At 51.2% G+C, this 23,674-nt stretch overlaps 1 protein-coding gene across 1 annotated transcript in view; it reads left to right on the top strand.

The window, feature by feature from the left end:
• The window catches only part of LOC137380737 (trichohyalin-like), a 47,083-nt gene that overhangs the window by 7,087 nt on the left and 16,322 nt on the right, over positions 1–23,674 (top strand). The window contains exons 2-3 of the mRNA XM_068053028.1: positions 1,035–1,269; positions 2,925–3,398. Of these exons, the coding sequence (XP_067909129.1) occupies positions 1,035–1,269; positions 2,925–3,398 (709 nt within the window). The remainder of the gene's footprint in view (positions 1–1,034; positions 1,270–2,924; positions 3,399–23,674) is intronic.

Here is a 23,674-nt window from a genome sequence, read left to right as displayed (position 1 = left end):
AGGAACCCCGGGACCAGCAGAACACATCGGGTGCGATTTCAAAAACAGCACAGGAACTCCAGGACCAGCAGAACACATTGGAGAGAGAGTTCAAGAACAGCACAGGAACTCCAGGACCAGCAGAACACATTGGAGAGAGAGTTCAAAAACAGCACAGGAACTCCAGGACCAGCAGAACACATTGGGAGAGGGAGTTCAAAAACAGCACAGGAACTCCAGGTCCAGCAGAACACATCGGAGAGAGAGTTCAAAAACAGCACAGGAACTCCAGGACCAGCAGAGCACATGGGGAGAGGGTGTTCAAAAAGAATACAGGAACTCCGGGACCAGCAGAACACATCGGAAGAGAGAGTTCAAAATCAGCACAGCAACTCCAGGACCAGCAGAACACATCGAGAGAGTTCAAAAACAGCACAGTAAGCCCGGGACCAGCAGAACACATCGGGACAGAGAGTTCAAAAACAGCACAGGAACTCCAGGACCAGCAGAACACATTGGAGAGGGAGTTCAAAAACAGCAGAGGAACTGCAAGTACCAGCAGAACACATCGGAGAGAGAGTTCAAAAACAGCACAGGAACTCCGGGACCAGCAGAACACATCGGAACGAGTTCAAAAACAGCACAGGAACCCCGGGACCAGCAGAGCACATCAGGAGAGAGAGTTCAAAAACAGCACAGGAACCCCGGGACCAGCAGAGCACATCAGGAGAGAGAGTTCAAAAACAGCACAGGAACTCCAGGACCAGCAGAACACATCGGGAGAGAGATTTTAAAAACAGCACAGGAACTCCAGGTCCAGCAGAGCACATCGGGAGAGAGAGTTCAAAAACAGCACAGGAACTCCAGGACCAGCAGAACACATCGGGAGAGAGATTTTAAAAACAGCACAGGAACTCCAGGTCCAGCAGAGCACATCGGGAGAGAGAGTTTAAAAACAGCACAGGAACTCCAGGTCCAGCAGAGCACATCGGGAGAGAGAGTTCAAAAACAGCACATGAAGCCCGGGACCAGCAGAGAACATCGGAGAGTTCAAGAACAGCACAGGAAGCGAGGGACCAGCAGAACACATCGGGAGAGCGATTTCAAAAACAGTACAAGGACTCCGGGACCAGCAGAACACATCGGAAGAGAGCACTCAAAAACAGCACAGGAACTCCAGGACAGCAGAACACATTGGGAGAGTTCAAAAACAGCACAGGAACTCTGGGACCAGCAGAGCACATCGGAGAGGGAGTTGAAAAACAGCACAGGAACTCTGGGACCAGCAGAGCACATCGGGAGAGAGAGTTCAAAAACAGGACAGGAACTCCGGGACCAGCAGAACACATTGGGAGAGGGAGTTCAAAAACAGCACAGGAACTCCAGGTCCAGCAGAACACATCGGAGAGAGAGTTCAAAAACAGCACAGGAACTCCAGGTCCAGCAGAACACATCGGAGAGAGAGTTCAAAAACAGCACAGGAACTCCAGGACCAGCAGAACACATTGGAGAGGCAGTTCAAAAACAGCACAGGAACTCCAGGACCAGCAGAACACATTGGGAGAGTTCAAAAACAGCACAGGAAGCCCGGGACCAGCAGAACACATCGGGAGAGAGAGTTCAAAAAACAGCACAGGAACCCCGAGACCAGCAGAGCACATCGGGAGAGAGAGTTCAAAAACAGGACAGGAACTCCGGGACCAACAGAACACCTCGGGAGAGAGATTTCAAAAACAGCACAGGAACTCCAGGTCCAGCAGAGCACATCGGGAAAGAGAGAGTTCAAAAACAGCACAGGAAGCCCGGGACCAGCAGAACACATCGGGAGAGAGAGTTCAAAAAGCCCGGGACCAGCAGAACACATCGGGAGAGAGAGTTCAAAAACAGCACAGGAACTCCAGGACCAGCAGAACACATCGGGAGAGAGAGTTAAAAAACAGCACAGGAACCCCGGGACCAGCAGAACACATTGGAGAGGGAGTTCAAAAACAGCACAGGAACTCCAGGACCAACAGAACACATTGGAGAGGGAGTTCAAAAACAGCACAGGAACTCCAGGACCAGCAGAACACATTGGCAGAGTTCAAAAACAGCACAGGAAGCCCGGGACCAGCAGAACACATTGGGAGAGAGAGTTCACAAAACAGCACAGGAACTCCGGAACCAGCAGAACACATCGGGAGAGAGATTTCAAAAAACAGCACAGGAACCCTGGGATCAGCAGAACACATCGGGAGCGAGTTCAAAAACAGCACAGGAACTCCGGGACCAGCAGAACACATCGGAGAGGGAGTTCAGAAACAACACAGGAACTCAGGACCAGCAGATTACATCGGGAGAGAGAGTTCAAAAACAGCACAGGAACCCTGGGACCAGCAGAACACATTGGGAGCGAGTTCGAAACAGCACAGGAACTCCGGGACCAGCAGAACACATCGGAGAGGGAGTTCAAAAACAACACAGGAACTCCGGGACCAGCAGAACACATCGGAAGAGAGAGTTCAAAAACAGCACAGGAACTCCAGGACCAGCAGAACACATCAGGAGAGAGAGTTCAAAAACAGCACAGGAACTCAGGACCAGCAGAGCACATCAGGAGAGAGAGTTCAAAAATGGCACAGGAACTCCAGGTCCAGCAGAGCACATCGGGAGAGAGAGTTCAAAAACAGCGCCAGAACTCCGGAACCAGCAGAACACATCGGTAAAAAGAGTTCAAAAACAGCACAGGAACTCCGGGACCAGCATAACACATAGGGAGCGAGTTCAAAAACAGCACAGCAACCCCGGGACCAGCAGAGCACATCAGGAGAGAGAGTTCAAAAACAGCACAGGAACTCCAGGACCAGCAGAACACATCGGGAGAGAGAGTTCAAAAACAGCACAGGAACTCCAGGACCAGCAGAACACATTGGAGAGGGAGTTCAAAAACAGCACAGGAACTCCAGGACCAGCAGAACACATCGGGAGAGAGAGTTCAAAAACAGCACAAGGACTTCGGGACCAGCAGAGCACATTGGGAGAGACAGTTCAAAAACAATGTGGGAACTCCTGAACGAGCAGAACACATTGGGAGAGAGAATTCAAAAACAGCACAGGAAGCCCGGGACCAGCAGAACACATTGGGAGAGAGAGTTCAAAAACAGCACAGGAACTCGAGGACCAGCAGAAGACATCGGAAGAGAGCGTTCAAAAACAACACAGGGACTCCAGGACCAGCAGAACACATTGGGAGAGTTCAAAAACAGCACAGGAAGACCGGGACCAGCAGAACACATTGGGAGAGAGAGTTCAAAAACAGCACAGGAACTCGAGGACCAGCAGAAGACATCGAAAGAGAGCGTTCAAAAACAACACAGGAACTCCAGGACCAGCAGAACACATTGGGAGAGAGAGTTCAAAAAACAGCACAGGAACTCCAGGTCCAGCAGAACACATCGGAGAGAGAGTTCAAAAACAGCACAGGAACTCCAGGACCAGCAGAACACATTGGAGAGGGAGTTCAAAAACAGCACAGGAACTCCAGGACCAGCAGAACACATCGGAGAGAGAGTTCAAAAACAGCACAGGAACTCCAGGTCCAGCAGAACACATCGGAGAGAGAGTTCAAAAACAGCACAGGAACTCTGGGACCAGCAGAGCACATCGGGACAGAGAGTTCAAAAATAGCACAGGAACTCCAGGTCCAGCAGAACACATCGGAGAGAGAGTTCAAAAACGGCACAGGAACTCCGGGACCAGCAGAACACATTGGGAGAGTTCAAAAACAGCACAGCAACCCCGGGACCAGCAGAGCACATCGGGAGAGAGAGTTCAAAAACAGCACAGGAACTCCAGATCCAGCAGAACACATCGGAGAGAGAGTTCAAAAACAGCACAGGAACTCCAGGACCAGCAGAACACATTGGGAAAGTTCAAAAACAGCACAGGAAGCCCGGGACCAGCAGAACACATCGGGTGCGATTTCAAAAACAGCACAGGAACTCCAGGACCAGCAGAACACATTGGAGAGAGAGTTCAAAAACAGCACAGGAACTCCAGGACCAGCAGAACACATTGGGAGAGTTCAAAAACAGCACAGGAAGCCCGGGACCAGCAGAACACATCGGGAGAGGGAGTTCAAAAACAGCACAGGAACTCCAGGACCAGCAGAACACATTGGAGAGGGAGTTCAAAAACAGCACAGGAACTCCAGGACCAGCAGAACACATTGGGAGAGTTCAAAAACAGCACAGGAAGCCCGGGACCAGCAGAACACATCGGGAGAGAGAGTTCAAAAAACAGCACAGGAATTCCAGGACCAGCAGAGCACATTGGAGAGAGAGTTCAAAAACAGCACAGGAACTCCAGGACCAGCAGAACACATTGGAGAGAGAGTTCAAAAACAGCACAGGAACTCCAGGACCAGCAGAACACATTGGGAGAGGGAGTTCAAAAACAGCACAGGAACTCCAGGTCCAGCAGAACACATCGGAGAGAGAGTTCAAAAACAGCACAGGAACTCCAGGACCAGCAGAGCACATGGGGAGAGGGTGTTCAAAAAGAATACAGGAACTCCGGGACCAGCAGAACACATCGGAAGAGAGAGTTCAAAATCAGCACAGCAACTCCAGGACCAGCAGAACACATCGAGAGAGTTCAAAAACAGCACAGTAAGCCCGGGACCAGCAGAACACATCGGGACAGAGAGTTCAAAAACAGCACAGGAACTCCAGGACCAGCAGAACACATTGGAGAGGGAGTTCAAAAACAGCAGAGGAACTCCAGGACCAGCAGAACACATCGGAGAGAGAGTTCAAAAACAGCACAGGAACCCCGGGACCAGCAGAGCACATCAGGAGAGAGAGTTCAAAAACAGCACAGGAACTCCAGGACCAGCAGAACACATCGGGAGAGAGAGTTCAAAAACAGCACAGGAACTCCGGGACCAGCAGAACACATCGGAACGAGTTCAAAAACAGCACAGGAACCCCGGGACCAGCAGAGCACATCAGGAGAGAGAGTTCAAAAACAGCACAGGAACTCCAGGACCAGCAGAACACATCGGGAGAGAGATTTTAAAAACAGCACAGGAACTCCAGGTCCAGCAGAGCACATCGGGAGAGAGAGTTCAAAAACAGCACAGGAACTCCAGGACCAGCAGAACACATCGGGAGAGAGATTTTAAAAACAGCACAGGAACTCCAGGTCCAGCAGAGCACATCGGGAGAGAGAGTTCAAAAACAGCACATGAAGCCCGGGACCAGCAGAGAACATCGGAGAGTTCAAGAACAGCACAGGAAGCGAGGGACCAGCAGAACACATCGGGAGAGCGATTTCAAAAACAGTACAAGGACTCCGGGACCAGCAGAACACATCGGAAGAGAGCACTCAAAAACAGCACAGGAACTCCAGGACAGCAGAACACATTGGGAGAGTTCAAAAACAGCACAGGAACTCTGGGACCAGCAGAACACATCGGAGAGGGAGTTGAAAAACAGCACAGGAACTCTGGGACCAGCAGAGCACATCGGGAGAGAGAGTTCAAAAACAGGACAGGAACTCCGGGACCAGCAGAACACATTGGGAGAGAGATTTCAAAAACAGCACAGGAACTCCAGGTCCAGCAGAGCACATCGGGAAAGAGAGAGTTCAAAAACAGCACAGGAACTCTGGGACCAGCAGAACACATCGGAGAGGGAGTTCAAAAACAGCACAGGAACTCTGGGACCAGCAGAGCACATCGGGAGAGAGAGTTCAAAAACAGGACAGGAACTCCGGGACCAACAGAACACCTCGGGAGAGAGATTTCAAAAACAGCACAGGAACTCCAGGTCCAGCAGAGCACATCGGGAAAGAGAGAGTTCAAAAACAGCACAGGAAGCCCGGGACCAGCAGAACACATCGGGAGAGAGAGTTCAAAAAGCCCGGGACCAGCAGAACACATCGGGAGAGAGAGTTCAAAAACAGCACAGGAACTCCAGGACCAGCAGAACACATCGGGAGAGAGAGTTAAAAAACAGCACAGGAACCCCGGGACCAGCAGAACACATCGGGAGAGTGAGTTCAAAAACAGCACAGGAACTCCAGGACCAGCAGAACACATCGGAGAGAGAGTTCAAAAACAGCACAGGAACTCCAGGACCAGAAGAACACATTGGAGAGGGAATTCAAAAACAGCACAGGAACTCCAGGACCAGCAGAACACATTGGGAGAGTTCAAAAACAGCACAGGAATCCTGGGACCAGCAGAGCACATCGGGAGAGAGAGTTCAAAAACAGCACAGGAACTCCAGGTCCAGCAGAACACATCGGAGAGAGAGTTCAAAAACAGGACAGGAACCCCAGGATCAGCAGAACACATCAGGAGAGAGAGAGTTCAAAAACAGCACAGGAACTCCAGGTCCAGCAGAACACATCGGAGAGAGAGTTCAAAAACAGCACAGGAACTCCAGGACCAGCAGAACACATTGGAGAGGGAGTTCAAAAACAGCACAGGAACTCCAGGACCAGCAGAACACATTGGAGAGGGAGTTCAAAAACAGCACAGGAACTCCAGGACCAGCAGAACACATTGGGAGAGTTCAAAAACAGCACAGGAATCCTGGGACCAGCAGAGCACATCGGGAGAGAGAGTTCAAATATAGCACAGGAAGCCCGGGACCAGCAGAACACATCGGAGAGAGAGTTCAAAAACAGCACAGGAACTCCAGGACCAGCAGAACACATTGGAGAGGGAGTTCAAAAACAGCAGAGGAACTCCGGGACCAGCAGAACACATCGGAACGAGTTCAAAAACAGCACAGGAAACCCGGGACCAGCAGAGCACATCAGGAGAGAGAGTTCAAAAACAGCACAGGAACGCCAGGACCAGCAGAACACATCGGGAGAGAGATTCTAAAAACAGCACAGGAACTCCAGGTCCAGCAGAGCACATCGGGAGAGAGATTTTAAAAACAGCACAGGAACTCCAGGACCAGCAGAACACATCGGGAGAGAGATTTTAAAAACAGCACAGGAACTCCAGGTCCAGCAGAGCACATCGGGAGAGAGAGTTCAAAAACAGCACAGGAACTCCAGGACCAGCAGAGCACATCGGGAGAGAGAGTTTAAAAACAGCACAGGAACTCCAGGTCCAGCAGAGCACATCGGGAGAGAGAGTTCAAAAACAGCACATGAAGCCCGGGACCAGCAGAGAACATCGGAGAGTTCAAGAACAGCACAGGAAGCGAGGGACCAGCAGAACACATCGGGAGAGAGATTTCAAAAACAGTACAAGGACTCCGGGACCAGCAGAACACATCGGAAGAGAGCACTCAAAAACAGCACAGGAACTCCAGGACAGCAGAACACATTGGGAGAGTTCAAAAACAGCACAGGAACTCTGGGACCAGCAGAACACATCGGAGAGGGAGTTCAAAAACAGCACAGGAACTCTGGGACCAGCAGAGCACATCGGGATAGAGAGTTCAAAAACAGGACAGGAACTCCGGGACCAACAGAACACCTCGGGAGAGAGATTTCAAAAACAGCACAGGAACTCCAGGTCCAGCAGAGCACATCGGGAAAGAGAGAGTTCAAAAACAGCACAGGAAGCCCGGGACCAGCAGAACACATCGGGAGAGAGAGTTCAAAAAGCCCGGGACCAGCAGAACACATCGGGAGAGAGAGTTCAAAAACAGCACAGGAACTCCAGGACCAGCAGAACACATCGGGAAAGAGAGTTAAAAAACAGCACAGGAACCCCGGGACCAGCAGAACACATTGGAGAGGGAGTTCAAAAACAGCACAGGAACTCCAGGACCAGCAGAACACATCGGAGAGAGAGTTCAAAAACAGCACAGGAACTCCAGGACCAGCAGAACACATTGGAGAGGGAGTTCAAAAACAGCACAGGAACTCCAGGACCAGCAGAACACATTGGGAGAGTTCAAAAACAGCACAGGAATCCTGGGACCAGCAGAGCACATCGGGAGAGAGAGTTCAAAAACAGCACCGGAACTCCAGGTCCAGCAGAACACATCGGAGAGAGAGTTCAAAAACAGCACAGGAACTCCAGGACCAGCAGAGCACATAGGGAGAGGGTGTTCAAAAAGAATACAGGAACTCCGGGACCAGCAGAACACATCGGAAGAGAGAGTTCAAAATCAGCACAGCAACTCCAGGACCAGCAGAACACATCGAGAGAGTTCAAAAACAGCACAGTAAGCCCAGGACCAGCAGAACACATCGGGACAGAGAGTTCAAAAACAGCACAGGAACTCCAGGACCAGCAGAACACATTGGAGAGGGAGTTCAAAAACAGCAGAGGAACTCCCGGACCAGCAGAACACATCGGAACGAGTTCAAAAACAGCACAGGAACCCCGGGACCAGCAGAGCACATCAGGAGAGAGAGTTCAAAAACAGCACAGGAACCCCGGGACCAGCAGAGCACATCAGGAGAGAGAGTTCAAAAACAGCACAGGAACTCCGGGACCAACAGAACACCTCGGGAGAGAGATTTCAAAAACAGCACAGGAACTCCAGGTCCAGCAGAACACATCGGAGAGGGAGTTCAAAAACAGCACAGGAACTCCAGGACCAGCAGAACACATTGGGAGAGTTCAAAATCAGCACAGGAATCCTGGGACCAGCAGAGCACATCGGGAGAGAGAGTTCAAATATAGCACAGGAAGCCCGGGACCAGCAGAACACATCGGAGAGAGAGTTCAAAAACAGCACAGGAACTCCAGGACCAGCAGAACACATTGGAGAGGGAGTTCAAAAACAGCAGAGGAACTCCGGGACCAGCAGAACACATCGGAACGAGTTCAAAAACAGCACAGGAACCCCGGGACCAGCAGAGCACATCAGGAGAGAGAGTTCAAAAACAGCACCGGAACCCCGGGACCAGCAGAGCACATCAGGAGAGAGAGTTCAAAAACAGCACAGGAACGCCAGGACCAGCAGAACACATCGGGAGAGAGATTCTAAAAACAGCACAGGAACTCCAGGTCCAGCAGAGCACATCGGGAGAGAGAGTTCAAAAACAGCACAGGAACTCCAGGTCCAGCAGAGCACATCGGGAGAGAGAGTTCAAAAACAGCACAGGAACTCCAGGTCCAGCAGAGCACATCGGGAGAGAGAGTTCAAAAACAGCACATGAAGCCCGGGACCAGCAGAGAACATCGGAGAGTTCAAGAACAGCACAGGAAGCGAGGGACCAGCAGAACACATCGGGAGAGAGATTTCAAAATCAGTACAAGGACTCCGGGACCAGCAGAACACATCGGAAGAGAGCACTCAAAAACAGCACAGGAACTCCAGGACAGCAGAACACATTGGGAGAGTTCAAAAACAGCACAGGAACTCTGGGACCAGCAGAGCACATCGGAGAGGGAGTTCAAAAACAGCACAGGAACTCTGGGACCAGCAGAGCACATCGGGAGAGAGAGTTCAAAAACAGCACAGGAACGCCAGGACCAGCAGAACACATCGGGAGAGAGATTCTAAAAACAGCACAGGAACTCCAGGTCCAGCAGAGCACATCGGGAGAGAGAGTTCAAAAACAGCACAGGAACTCCAGGACCAGCAGAACACATCGGGAGAGAGATTTTAAAAACAGCACAGGAACTCCAGGTCCAGCAGAGCACATCGGGAGAGAGAGTTCAAAAACAGCACAGGAACTCCAGGACCAGCAGAGCACATCGGGAGAGAGAGTTTAAAAACAGCACAGGAACTCCAGGTCCAGCAGAGCACATCGGGAGAGAGAGTTCAAAAACAGCACATGAAGCCCGGGACCAGCAGAGAACATCGGAGAGTTCAAGAACAGCACAGGAAGCGAGGGACCAGCAGAACACATCGGGAGAGAGATTTCAAAAACAGTACAAGGACTCCGGGACCAGCAGAACACATCGGAAGAGAGCACTCAAAAACAGCACAGGAACTCCAGGACAGCAGAACACATTGGGAGAGTTCAAAAACAGCACAGGAACTCTGGGACCAGCAGAACACATCGGAGAGGGAGTTCAAAAACAGCACAGGAACTCTGGGACCAGCAGAGCACATCGGGAGAGAGAGTTCAAAAACAGGACAGGAACTCCGGGACCAACAGAACACCTCGGGAGAGAGATTTCAAAAACAGCACAGGAACTCCAGGTCCAGCAGAGCACATCGGGAAAGAGAGAGTTCAAAAACAGCACAGGAAGCCCGGGACCAGCAGAACACATCGGGAGAGAGAGTTCAAAAAGCCCGGGACCAGCAGAACACATCGGGAGAGAGAGTTCAAAAACAGCACAGGAACTCCAGGACCAGCAGAACACATCGGGAAAGAGAGTTAAAAAACAGCACAGGAACCCCGGGACCAGCAGAACACATTGGAGAGGGAGTTCAAAAACAGCACAGGAACTCCAGGACCAGCAGAACACATCGGAGAGAGAGTTCAAAAACAGCACAGGAACTCCAGGACCAGCAGAACACATTGGAGAGGGAGTTCAAAAACAGCACAGGAACTCCAGGACCAGCAGAACACATTGGGAGAGTTCAAAAACAGCACAGGAATCCTGGGACCAGCAGAGCACATCGGGAGAGAGAGTTCAAAAACAGCACCGGAACTCCAGGTCCAGCAGAACACATCGGAGAGAGAGTTCAAAAACAGCACAGGAACTCCAGGACCAGCAGAGCACATAGGGAGAGGGTGTTCAAAAAGAATACAGGAACTCCGGGACCAGCAGAACACATCGGAAGAGAGAGTTCAAAATCAGCACAGCAACTCCAGGACCAGCAGAACACATCGAGAGAGTTCAAAAACAGCACAGTAAGCCCAGGACCAGCAGAACACATCGGGACAGAGAGTTCAAAAACAGCACAGGAACTCCAGGACCAGCAGAACACATTGGAGAGGGAGTTCAAAAACAGCAGAGGAACTCCCGGACCAGCAGAACACATCGGAACGAGTTCAAAAACAGCACAGGAACCCCGGGACCAGCAGAGCACATCAGGAGAGAGAGTTCAAAAACAGCACAGGAACCCCGGGACCAGCAGAGCACATCAGGAGAGAGAGTTCAAAAACAGCACAGGAACTCCGGGACCAACAGAACACCTCGGGAGAGAGATTTCAAAAACAGCACAGGAACTCCAGGTCCAGCAGAACACATCGGAGAGAGAGTTCAAAAACAGCACAGGAACTCCAGGACCAGCAGAACACATTGGAGAGGGAGTTCAAAAACAGCACAGGAACTCCAGGACCAGCAGAACACATTGGGAGAGTTCAAAAACAGCACAGGAATCCTGGGACCAGCAGAGCACATCGGGAGAGAGAGTTCAAATATAGCACAGGAAGCCCGGGACCAGCAGAACACATCGGAGAGAGAGTTCAAAAACAGCACAGGAACTCCAGGACCAGCAGAACACATTGGAGAGGGAGTTCAAAAACAGCAGAGGAACTCCGGGACCAGCAGAACACATCGGAACGAGTTCAAAAACAGCACAGGAACCCCGGGACCAGCAGAGCACATCAGGAGAGAGAGTTCAAAAACAGCACCGGAACCCCGGGACCAGCAGAGCACATCAGGAGAGAGAGTTCAAAAACAGCACAGGAACGCCAGGACCAGCAGAACACATCGGGAGAGAGATTCTAAAAACAGCACAGGAACTCCAGGACCAGCAGAACACATCGGGAGAGAGATTCTAAAAACAGCACAGGAACTCCAGGACCAGCAGAACACATCGGGAGAGAGATTTTAAAAACAGCACAGGAACTCCAGGTCCAGCAGAGCACATCGGGAGAGAGAGTTCAAAAACAGCACAGGAACTCCAGGTCCAGCAGAGCACATCGGGAGAGAGAGTTCAAAAACAGCACAGGAACTCCAGGTCCAGCAGAGCACATCGGGAGAGAGAGTTCAAAAACAGCACATGAAGCCCGGGACCAGCAGAGAACATCGGAGAGTTCAAGAACAGCACAGGAAGCGAGGGACCAGCAGAACACATCGGGAGAGAGATTTCAAAATCAGTACAAGGACTCCGGGACCAGCAGAACACATCGGAAGAGAGCACTCAAAAACAGCACAGGAACTCTGGGACAGCAGAACACATTGGGAGAGTTCAAAAACAGCACAGGAACTCCAGGACAGCAGAACACATTGGGAGAGTTCAAAAACAGCACAGGAACTCTGGGACCAGCAGAGCACATCGGAGAGGGAGTTCAAAAACAGCACAGGAACTCTGGGACCAGCAGAGCACATCGGGAGAGAGAGTTCAAAAACAGGACAGGAACTCCGGGACCAACAGAACACCTCGGGAGAGAGATTTCAAAAACAGCACAGGAACTCCAGGTCCAGCAGAGCACATCGGGAAAGAGAGAGTTCAAAAACAGCACAGGAAGCCCGGGACCAGCAGAACACATCGGGAGAGAGAGTTCAAAAAGCCCGGGACCAGCAGAACACATCGGGAGAGAGAGTTCAAAAACAGCACAGGAACTCCAGGACCAGCAGAACACATCGGGAAAGAGAGTTAAAAAACAGCACAGGAACCCCGGGACCAGCAGAACACATTGGAGAGGGAGTTCAAAAACAGCACAGGAACTCCAGGACCAGCAGAACACATCGGAGAGAGAGTTCAAAAACAGCACAGGAACTCCAGGACCAGCAGAACACATTGGAGAGGGAGTTCAAAAACAGCACAGGAACTCCAGGACCAGCAGAACACATTGGGAGAGTTCAAAAACAGCACAGGAATCCTGGGACCAGCAGAGCACATCGGGAGAGAGAGTTCAAAAACAGCACCGGAACTCCAGGTCCAGCAGAACACATCGGAGAGAGAGTTCAAAAACAGCACAGGAACTCCAGGACCAGCAGAGCACATAGGGAGAGGGTGTTCAAAAAGAATACAGGAACTCCGGGACCAGCAGAACACATCGAGAGAGTTCAAAAACAGCACAGTAAGCCCAGGACCAGCAGAACACATCGGGACAGAGAGTTCAAAAACAGCACAGGAACTCCAGGACCAGCAGAACACATTGGAGAGGGAGTTCAAAAACAGCAGAGGAACTCCCGGACCAGCAGAACACATCGGAACGAGTTCAAAAACAGCACAGGAACCCCGGGACCAGCAGAGCACATCAGGAGAGAGAGTTCAAAAACAGCACAGGAACCCCGGGACCAGCAGAGCACATCAGGAGAGAGAGTTCAAAAACAGCACAGGAACTCCGGGACCAACAGAACACCTCGGGAGAGAGATTTCAAAAACAGCACAGGAACTCCAGGACCAGCAGAACACATTGGAGAGGGAGTTCAAAAACAGCACAGGAACTCCAGGACCAGCAGAACACATCGGGAGAGAGAGTTCAAAAACAGCACAGGAACTCCAGGTCCAGCAGAACACATCGGAGAGAGAGTTCAAAAACAGCACAGGAACTCCAGGACCAGCAGAACACATTGGAGAGGGAGTTCAAAAACAGCAAAGGAACTCCAGGACCAGCAGAACACATTGGGAGAGTTCAAAAACAGCACAGGAATCCTGGGACCAGCAGAGCACATCGGGAGAGAGAGTTCAAATATAGCACAGGAAGCCCGGGACCAGCAGAACACATCGGAGAGAGAGTTCAAAAACAGCACAGGAACTCCAGGACCAGCAGAACACATTGGAGAGGGAGTTCAAAAACAGCAGAGGAACTCCGGGACCAGCAGAACACATCGGAACGAGTTCAAAAACAGCACAGGAACCCCGGGACCAGCAGAGCACATCAGGAGAGAGAGTTCAAAAACAGCACCGGAACCCCGGGACCAGCAGAGTACATCAGGAGAGAGAGTTCAAAAACAGCACAGGAACGCCAGGACCAGCAGAACACATCGGGAGAGAGATTCTAAAAACAGCACAGGAACTCCAGCTCCAGCAGAGCACATCGGGAGAGAGAGTTCAAAAACAGCACAGGAACTCCAGGACCAGCAGAACACATCGGGAGAGAGATTTTAAAAACAGCACAGGAACTCCAGGTCCAGCAGAGCACATCGGGAGAGAGAGTTTAAAAACAGCACAGGAACTCCAGGTCCAGCAGAGCACATCGGGAGAGAGAGTTCAAAAACAGCACAGGAACTCCAGGTCCAGCAGAGCACATCGGGAGAGAGAGTTCAAAAACAGCACAGGAACTCCAGGACCAGCAGAACACATCGGGAGAGAGATTTTAAAAACAGCACAGGAACTCCAGGTCCAGCAGAGCACATCGGGAGAGAGAGTTCAAAAACAGCACATGAAGCCCGGGACCAGCAGAGAACATCGGAGAGTTCAAGAACAGCACAGGAAGCGAGGGACCAGCAGAACACATCGGGAGAGAGATTTCAAAATCAGTACAAGGACTCCGGGACCAGCAGAACACATCGGAAGAGAGCACTCAAAAACAGCACAGGAACTCCAGGACAGCAGAACACATTGGGAGAGTTCAAAAACAGCACAGGAATCCTGGGACCAGCAGAGCACATCGGGAGAGAGAGTTCAAAAACAGCACAGGAACTCCAGGACCAGCAGAACACATCGGAGAGAGAGTTCAAAAACAGCACAGGAACTCCAGGACCAGCAGAACACATTGGGAGAGTTCAAAAACAGCACAGGAATCCTGGGACCAGCAGAACACATCGGAGAGAGAGTTCAAAAACAGCACAGGAACTCCAGGACCAGCAGAACACATTGGAGAGGGAGTTCAAAAACAGCACAGGAACTCCAGGACCAGCAGAACACATTGGGAGAGTTCAAAAACAGCACAGGAATCCTGGGACCAGCAGAGCACATCGGGAGAGAGAGTTCAAATATAGCACAGGAACTCTGGGACCAGCAGAGCACATCGGGAGAGAGAGTTCAAAAACAGGACAGGAACTCCGGGACCAACAGAACACCTCGGGAGAGAGATTTCAAAAACAGCACAGGAACTCCAGGTCCAGCAGAGCACATCGGGAAAGAGAGAGTTCAAAAACAGCACAGGAAGCCCGGGACCAGCAGAACACATCGGGAGAGAGAGTTCAAAAAGCCCGGGACCAGCAGAACACATCGGGAGAGAGAGTTCAAAAACAGCACAGGAACTCCAGGACCAGCAGAACACATCGGGAAAGAGAGTTAAAAAACAGCACAGGAACCCCGGGACCAGCAGAACACATTGGAGAGGGAGTTCAAAAACAGCACAGGAACTCCAGGACCAGCAGAACACATCGGAGAGAGAGTTCAAAAACAGCACAGGAACTCCAGGACCAGCAGAACACATTGGAGAGGGAGTTCAAAAACAGCACAGGAACTCCAGGACCAGCAGAACACATTGGGAGAGTTCAAAAACAGCACAGGAACTCCAGGTCCAGCAGAACACATCGGAGAGAGAGTTCAAAAACAGCACAGGAACTCCAGGACCAGCAGAGCACATAGGGAGAGGGTGTGCAAAAAGAATACAGGAACTCCGGGACCAGCAGAACACATCGGAAGAGAGAGTTCAAAATCAGCACAGTAAGCCCAGGACCAGCAGAACACATCGGGACAGAGAGTTCAAAAACAGCACAGGAACTCCAGGACCAGCAGAACACATTGGAGAGGGAGTTCAAAAACAGCAGAGGAACTCCCGGACCAGCAGAACACATCGGAACGAGTTCAAAAACAGCACAGGAACCCCGGGACCAGCAGAGCACATCAGGAGAGAGAGTTCAAAAACAGCACAGGAACCCCGGGACCAGCAGAGCACATCAGGAGAGAGAGTTCAAAAACAGCACAGGAACTCCGGGACCAACAGAACACCTCGGGAGAGAGATTTCAAAAACAGCACAGGAACTCCAGGACCAGCAGAACACATTGGAGAGGGAGTTCAAAAACAGCACAGGAACTCCAGGACCAGCAGAACACATCGGGAGAGAGAGTTCAAAAACAGCACAGGAACTCCAGGTCCAGCAGAACACATCGGAGAGAGAGTTCAAAAACAGCACAGGAACTCCAGGACCAGCAGAACACATTGGAGAGGGAGTTCAAAAACAGCACAGGAACTCCAGGACCAGCAGAACACATTGGGAGAGTTCAAAAACAGCACAGGAATCCTGGGACCAGCAGAGCACATCGGGAGAGAGAGTTCAAATATAGCACAGGAAGCCCGGGACCAGCAGAACACATCGGAGAGAGAATTCAAAAACAGCACAGGAACTCCAGGACCAGCAGAACACATTGGAGAGGGAGTTCAAAAACAGCAGAGGAACTCCGGGACCAGCAGAACACATCGGAACGAGTTCAAAAACAGCACAGGAACCCCGGGACCAGCAGAGCACATCAGGAGAGAGAGTTCAAAAACAGCACCGGAACCCCGGGACCAGCAGAGCACATCAGGAGAGAGAGTTCAAAAACAGCACAGGAACGCCAGGACCAGCAGAACACATCGGGAGAGAGATTCTAAAAACAGCACAGGAACTCCAGCTCCAGCAGAGCACATCGGGAGAGAGAGTTCAAAAACAGCACAGGAACTCCAGGACGAGCAGAACACATCGGGAGAGAGATTTTAAAAACAGCACAGGAACTCCAGGTCCAGCAGAGCACATCGGGAGAGAGAGTTTAAAAACAGCACAGGAACTCCAGGTCCAGCAGAGCACATCGGGAGAGAGAGTTCAAAAACAGCACATGAAGCCCGGGACCAGCAGAGAACATCGGAGAGTTCAAGAACAGCACAGGAAGCGAGGGACCAGCAGAACACATCGGGAGAGAGATTTCAAAATCAGTACAAGGACTCCGGGACCAGCAGAACACATCGGAAGAGAGCACTCAAAAACAGCACCGGAACTCCAGGACAGCAGAACACATTGGGAGAGTTCAAAAACAGCACAGGAATCCTGGGACCAGCAGAGCACATCGGGAGAGAGAGTTCAAAAACAGCACCGGAACTCCAGGTCCAGCAGAACACATTGGAGAGGGAGTTCAAAAACAGCACAGGAACTCCAGGACCAGCAGAACACATCGGAGAGGGAGTTCAAAAACAGCACAGGAACTCCAGGACCAGCAGAACACATCGGAGAGAGAGTTCAAAAACAGCACAGGAACTCCAGGACCAGCAGAACACATTGGAGAGGGAGTTCAAAAACAGCACAGGAACTCCAGGACCAGCAGAACACATTGGGAGAGTTCAAAAACAGCACAGGAATCCTGGGACCAGCAGAGCACATCGGGAGAGAGAGTTCAAAAACAGCACAGGAACTCCAGGTCCAGCAGAACACATTGGAGAGGGAGTTCAAAAACAGCACAGGAACTCCAGGACCAGCAGAACACATTGGAGAGGGAGTTCAAAAACAGCACAGGAACTCCAGGACCAGCAGAACACATCGGAGAGAGAGTTCAAAAACAGCACAGGAACTCCAGGACCAGCAGAACACATTGGAGAGGGAGTTCAAAAACAGCACAGGAACTCCAGGAGCAGCAGAACACATTGGGAGAGTTCAAAAACAGCACAGGAATCCTGGGACCAGCAGAGCACATCGGGAGAGAGAGTTCAAAAACAGCACAGGAACTCCAGGTCCAGCAGAACACATTGGAGAGGGAGTTCAAAAACAGCACAGGAACTCCAGGACCAGCAGAACACATTGGAGAGGGAGTTCAAAAACAGCACAGGAACTCCAGGACCAGCAGAACACATCGGGAGAGAGAGTTCAAAAACAGCACAGGAACTCCAGGTCCAGCAGAACACATTGGAGAGGGAGTTCAAAAACAGCACAGGAACTCCAGGACCAGCAGAACACATTGGAGAGGGAGTTCAAAAACAGCACAGGAACTCCAGGACCAGCAGAACACATCGGGAGAGAGAGTTCAAAAACAGCACAGGAACTCCAGGTCCAGCAGAACACATCGGAGAGAGAGTTCAAAAACAGCACAGGAACTCCAGGACCAGCAGAACACATTGGAGAGGGAGTTCAAAAACAGCACAGGAACTCCAGGACCAGCAGAACACATTGGGAGAGTTCAAAAACAGCACAGGAATCCTGGGACCAGCAGAGCACATCGGGAGAGAGAGTTCAAATATAGCACAGGAAGCCCGGGACCAGCAGAACACATCGGAGAGAGAGTTCAAAAACAGCACAGGAACTCTGGGACCAGCAGAGCACATCGGGAGAGAGAGTTCAAAAACAGGACAGGAACTCCGGGACCAACAGAACACCTCGGGAGAGAGATTTCAAAAACAGCACAGGAACTCCAGGTCCAGCAGAGCACATCGGGAAAGAGAGAGTTCAAAAACAGCACAGGAAGCCCGGGACCAGCAGAACACATCGGGAGAGAGAGTTCAAAAAGCCCGGGACCAGCAGAACACATCGGGAGAGAGAGTTCAAAAACAGCACAGGAACTCCAGGACCAGCAGAACACATCGGGAAAGAGAGTTAAAAAACAGCACAGGAACCCCGGGACCAGCAGAACACATTGGGAGAGTTCAAAAACAGCACAGGAATCCTGGGACCAGCAGAGCACATCGGGAGAGAGAGTTCAAAAACAGCACAGGAACTCCAGGACCAGCAGAACACATCGGAGAGAGAGTTCAAAAACAGCACAGGAACTCCAGGACCAGCAGAACACATCGGAGAGAGAGTTCAAAAACAGCACAGGAACTCCAGGTCCAGCAGAACACATCGGAGAGAGAGTTCAAAAACAGCACAGGAACTCCAGGACCAGCAGAGCACATAGGGAGAGGGTGTGCAAAAAGAATACAGGAACTCCGGGACCAGCAGAACACATCGGAAGAGAGAGTTCAAAATCAGCACAGTAAGCCCAGGACCAGCAGAACACATCGGGACAGAGAGTTCAAAAACAGCACAGGAACTCCAGGACCAGCAGAACACATTGGAGAGGGAGTTCAAAAACAGCAGAGGAACTCCCGGACCAGCAGAACACATCGGAACGAGTTCAAAAACAGCACAGGAACCCCGGGACCAGCAGAGCACATCAGGAGAGAGAGTTCAAAAACAGCACAGGAACCCCGGGACCAGCAGAGCACATCAGGAGAGAGAGTTCAAAAACAGCACAGGAACTCCGGGACCAACAGAACACCTCGGGAGAGAGATTTCAAAAACAGCACAGGAACTCCAGGTCCAGCAGAACACATCGGAGAGAGAGTTCAAAAACAGCACAGGAACTCCAGGTCCAGCAGAACACATCGGAGAGAGAGTTCAAAAACAGCACAGGAACTCCAGGACCAGCAGAACACATTGGAGAGGGAGTTCAAAAACAGCACAGGAACTCCAGGACCAGCAGAACACATTGGGAGAGTTCAAAAACAGCACAGGAATCCTGGGACCAGCAGAGCACATCGGGAGAGAGAGTTCAAATATAGCACAGGAAGCCCGGGACCAGCAGAACACATCGGAGAGAGAATTCAAAAACAGCACAGGAACTCCAGGACCAGCAGAACACATTGGAGAGGGAGTTCAAAAACAGCAGAGGAACTCCGGGACCAGCAGAACACATCGGAACGAGTTCAAAAACAGCACAGGAACCCCGGGACCAGCAGAGCACATCAGGAGAGAGAGTTCAAAAACAGCACCGGAACCCCGGGACCAGCAGAGCACATCAGGAGAGAGAGTTCAAAAACAGCACAGGAACGCCAGGACCAGCAGAACACATCGGGAGAGAGATTCTAAAAACAGCACAGGAACTCCAGCTCCAGCAGAGCACATCGGGAGAGAGAGTTCAAAAACAGCACAGGAACTCCAGGACGAGCAGAACACATCGGGAGAGAGATTTTAAAAACAGCACAGGAACTCCAGGTCCAGCAGAGCACATCGGGAGAGAGAGTTTAAAAACAGCACAGGAACTCCAGGTCCAGCAGAGCACATCGGGAGAGAGAGTTCAAAAACAGCACATGAAGCCCGGGACCAGCAGAGAACATCGGAGAGTTCAAGAACAGCACAGGAAGCGAGGGACCAGCAGAACACATCGGGAGAGAGATTTCAAAATCAGTACAAGGACTCCGGGACCAGCAGAACACATCGGAAGAGAGCACTCAAAAACAGCACAGGAACTCCAGGACCAGCAGAACACATCGGAAGAGAGCACTCAAAAACAGCACAGGAACTCCAGGACCAGCAGAACACATTGGGAGAGTTCAAAAACAGCACAGGAATCCTGGGACCAGCAGAGCACATCGGGAGAGAGAGTTCAAAAACAGCACCGGAACTCCAGGTCCAGCAGAACACATCGGAGAGAGAGTTCAAAAACAGCACAGGAACTCCAGGACCAGCAGAGCACATAGGGAGAGGGTGTTCAAAAAGAATACAGGAACTCCGGGACCAGCAGAACACATCGGAAGAGAGAGTTCAAAATCAGCACAGTAAGCCCAGGACCAGCAGAACACATCGGGACAGAGAGTTCAAAAACAGCACAGGAACTCCAGGACCAGCAGAACACATTGGAGAGGGAGTTCAAAAACAGCAGAGGAACTGCAAGTATCAGCAGAACACATCGGAGAGAGAGTTCAAAAACAGCACAGGAACCCCGGGACCAGCAGAGCACATCAGGAGAGAGAGTTCAAAAACAGCACAGGAACTCCAGGACCAGCAGAACACATCGGGAGAGAGAGTTCAAAAACAGCACAGGAACTCCAGGACCAGCAGAACACATCGGGAGAGAGAGTTCAAAAACAGCACAGGAACTCCAGGACCAGCAGAACACATTGGGAGAGTTCAAAAACAGCACAGGAATCCTGGGACCAGCAGAGCACATCGGGAGAGAGAGTTCAAAAACAGCACCGGAACTCCAGGTCCAGCAGAACACATTGGAGAGGGAGTTCAAAAACAGCACAGGAACTCCAGGACCAGCAGAACACATCGGAGAGGGAGTTCAAAAACAGCACAGGAACTCCAGGACCAGCAGAACACATCGGAGAGAGAGTTCAAAAACAGCACAGGAACTCCAGGACCAGCAGAACACATTGGAGAGGGAGTTCAAAAACAGCACAGGAACTCCAGGACCAGCAGAACACATCGGAGAGAGAGTTCAAAAACAGCACAGGAACTCCAGGAGCAGCAGAACACATTGGGAGAGTTCAAAAACAGCACAGGAATCCTGGGACCAGCAGAGCACATCGGGAGAGAGAGTTCAAAAACAGCACAGGAACTCCAGGACCAGCAGAACACATCGGAGAGAGAGTTCAAAAACAGCACAGGAACTCCAGGACCAGCAGAACACATTGGGAGAGTTCAAAAACAGCACAGGAATCCTGGGACCAGCAGAGCACATCGGGAGAGAGAGTTCAAATATAGCACAGGAAGCCCGGGACCAGCAGAACACATCGGAGAGAGAGTTCAAAAACAGCACAGGAACTCCAGGACCAGCAGAACACATTGGAGAGGGAGTTCAAAAACAGCAGAGGAACTCCGGGACCAGCAGAACACATCGGAACGAGTTCAAAAACAGCACAGGAACCCCGGGACCAGCAGAGCACATCAGGAGAGAGAGTTCAAAAACAGCACAGGAACCCCGGGACCAGCAGAGCACATCAGGAGAGAGAGTTCAAAAACAGCACAGGAACGCCAGGACCAGCAGAACACATCGGGAGAGAGATTCTAAAAACAGCACAGGAACTCCAGGTCCAGCAGAGCACATCGGGAGAGAGAGTTCAAAAACAGCACAGGAACTCCAGGACCAGCAGAACACATCGGGAGAGAGATTTTAAAAACAGCACAGGAACTCCAGGTCCAGCAGAGCACATCGGGAGAGAGAATTCAAAAACAGTACAAGGACTCCGGGACCAGCAGAACACATCGGAAGAGAGAGTTCAAAAACAGCACAGGAACTCTGGGACCAGCAGAGCACATCGGGAGAGAGAGTTCAAAAACAGGACAGGAACTCCGGGACCAACAGAACACCTCGGGAGAGAGATTTCAAAAACAGCACAGGAACTCCAGGTCCAGCAGAGCACATCGGGAAAGAGAGAGTTCAAAAACAGCACAGGAAGCCCGGGACCAGCAGAACACATCGGGAGAGAGAGTTCAAAAAGCCCGGGACCAGCAGAACACATCGGGAGAGAGAGTTCAAAAACAGCACAGGAACTCCAGGACCAGCAGAACACATCGGGAGAGAGAGTTAAAAAACAGCACAGGAACCCCGGGACCAGCAGAACACATTGGAGAGGGAGTTCAAAAACAGCACAGGAACTCCAGGACCAGCAGAACACATCGGGAGAGAGAGTTAAAAAACAGCACAGGAACCCCGGGACCAGCAGAACACATTGGAGAGAGAGTTCAAAAACAGCACAGGATCTCCAGGTCCAGCAGAACACATCGGAGAGAGAGTTCAAAAACAGCACAGGAACTCCAGGACCAGCAGAACACATCGGGAGAGTTCAAAAACAGCACAGGAACTCCAGGACCAGCAGAACACATTGGAGAGGGAGTTCAAAAACAGCACAGGAACTCCAGGTCCAGCAGAACACATCGGGAGAGAGAGTTCAAAAACAGCACAGGAACTCCAGGACCAGCAGAACACATCGGGAGAGAGAGTTCAAAAACAGCACAGGAACTCCAGGTCCAGCAGAACACATCGGGAGAGAGAGTTCAAAAACAGCACAGGAACTCCAGGACCAGCAGAACACATTGGAGAGGGAGTTCAAAAACAGCACAGGAACTCCAGGTCCAGCAGAACACATCGGGAGAGAGAGTTCAAAAACAGCACAGGAACTCCAGGTCCAGCAGAACACATCGGGAGAGAGAGTTCAAAAACAGCACAGGAACTCCAGGACCAGCAGAACACATTGGAGAGGGAGTTCAAAAACAGCACAGGAACTCCAGGACCAGCAGAGCACATGGGGAGAGGGTGTTCAAAAAGAATACAGGAACTCCGGGACCAGCAGAACACATTGGAGAGGGAGTTCAAAAACAGCACAGGAACTCCAGGTCCAGCAGAACACATCGGGAGAGAGAGTTCAAAAACAGCACAGGAACTCCAGGATCAGCAGAACACATTGGAGAGGGAGTTCAAAAACAGCACAGGAACTCCAGGACCAGCAGAGCACATGGGGAGAGGGTGTTCAAAAAGAATACAGGAACTCCAGGACCAGCAGAACACATCGAGAGAGTTCAAAAACAGCACAGTAAGCCCGGGACCAGCAGAACACATCGGGACAGAGAGTTCAAAAACAGCACAGGAACTCCAGGACCAGCAGAACACATCGAGAGAGTTCAAAAACAGCACAGTAAGCCCGGGACCAGCAGAACACATCGGGACAGAGAGTTCAAAAACAGCACAGGAACTCCAGGACCAGCAGAACACATCGAGAGAGTTCAAAAACAGCACAGTAAGCCCGGGACCAGCAGAACACATCGGGACAGAGAGTTCAAAAACAGCACAGGAACTCCGGGACCAGCAGAACACATCGGAACGAGTTCAAAAACAGCACAGGAACCCCGGGACCAGCAGAGCACATCAGGAGAGAGAGTTCAAAAACAGCACAGGAACCCCGGGACCAGCAGAGCACATCAGGAGAGAGAGTTCAAAAACAGCACAGGAACTCCAGGACCAGCAGAACACATCGGGAGAGAGATTTTAAAAACAGCACAGGAACTCCAGGTCCAGCAGAGCACATCGGGAGAGAGAGTTCAAAAACAGCACAGGAACTCCAGGACCAGCAGAACACATCGGGAGAGAGAGTTCAAAAACAGCACATGAAGCCCGGGACCAGCAGAGAACATCGGAGAGTTCAAGAACAGCACAGGAAGCGAGGGACCAGCAGAACACATCGGGAGAGCGATTTCAAA

The sequence above is a fragment of the Heterodontus francisci genome, chromosome 2 (genome assembly GCF_036365525.1).
Source record: "Heterodontus francisci isolate sHetFra1 chromosome 2, sHetFra1.hap1, whole genome shotgun sequence".
Classification (NCBI taxonomy): Eukaryota; Metazoa; Chordata; class Chondrichthyes; order Heterodontiformes; family Heterodontidae; genus Heterodontus; species Heterodontus francisci.
Note: the sequence above shows the minus strand (reverse complement) of the source record. Positions and strands in the feature narration are given on the sequence as shown.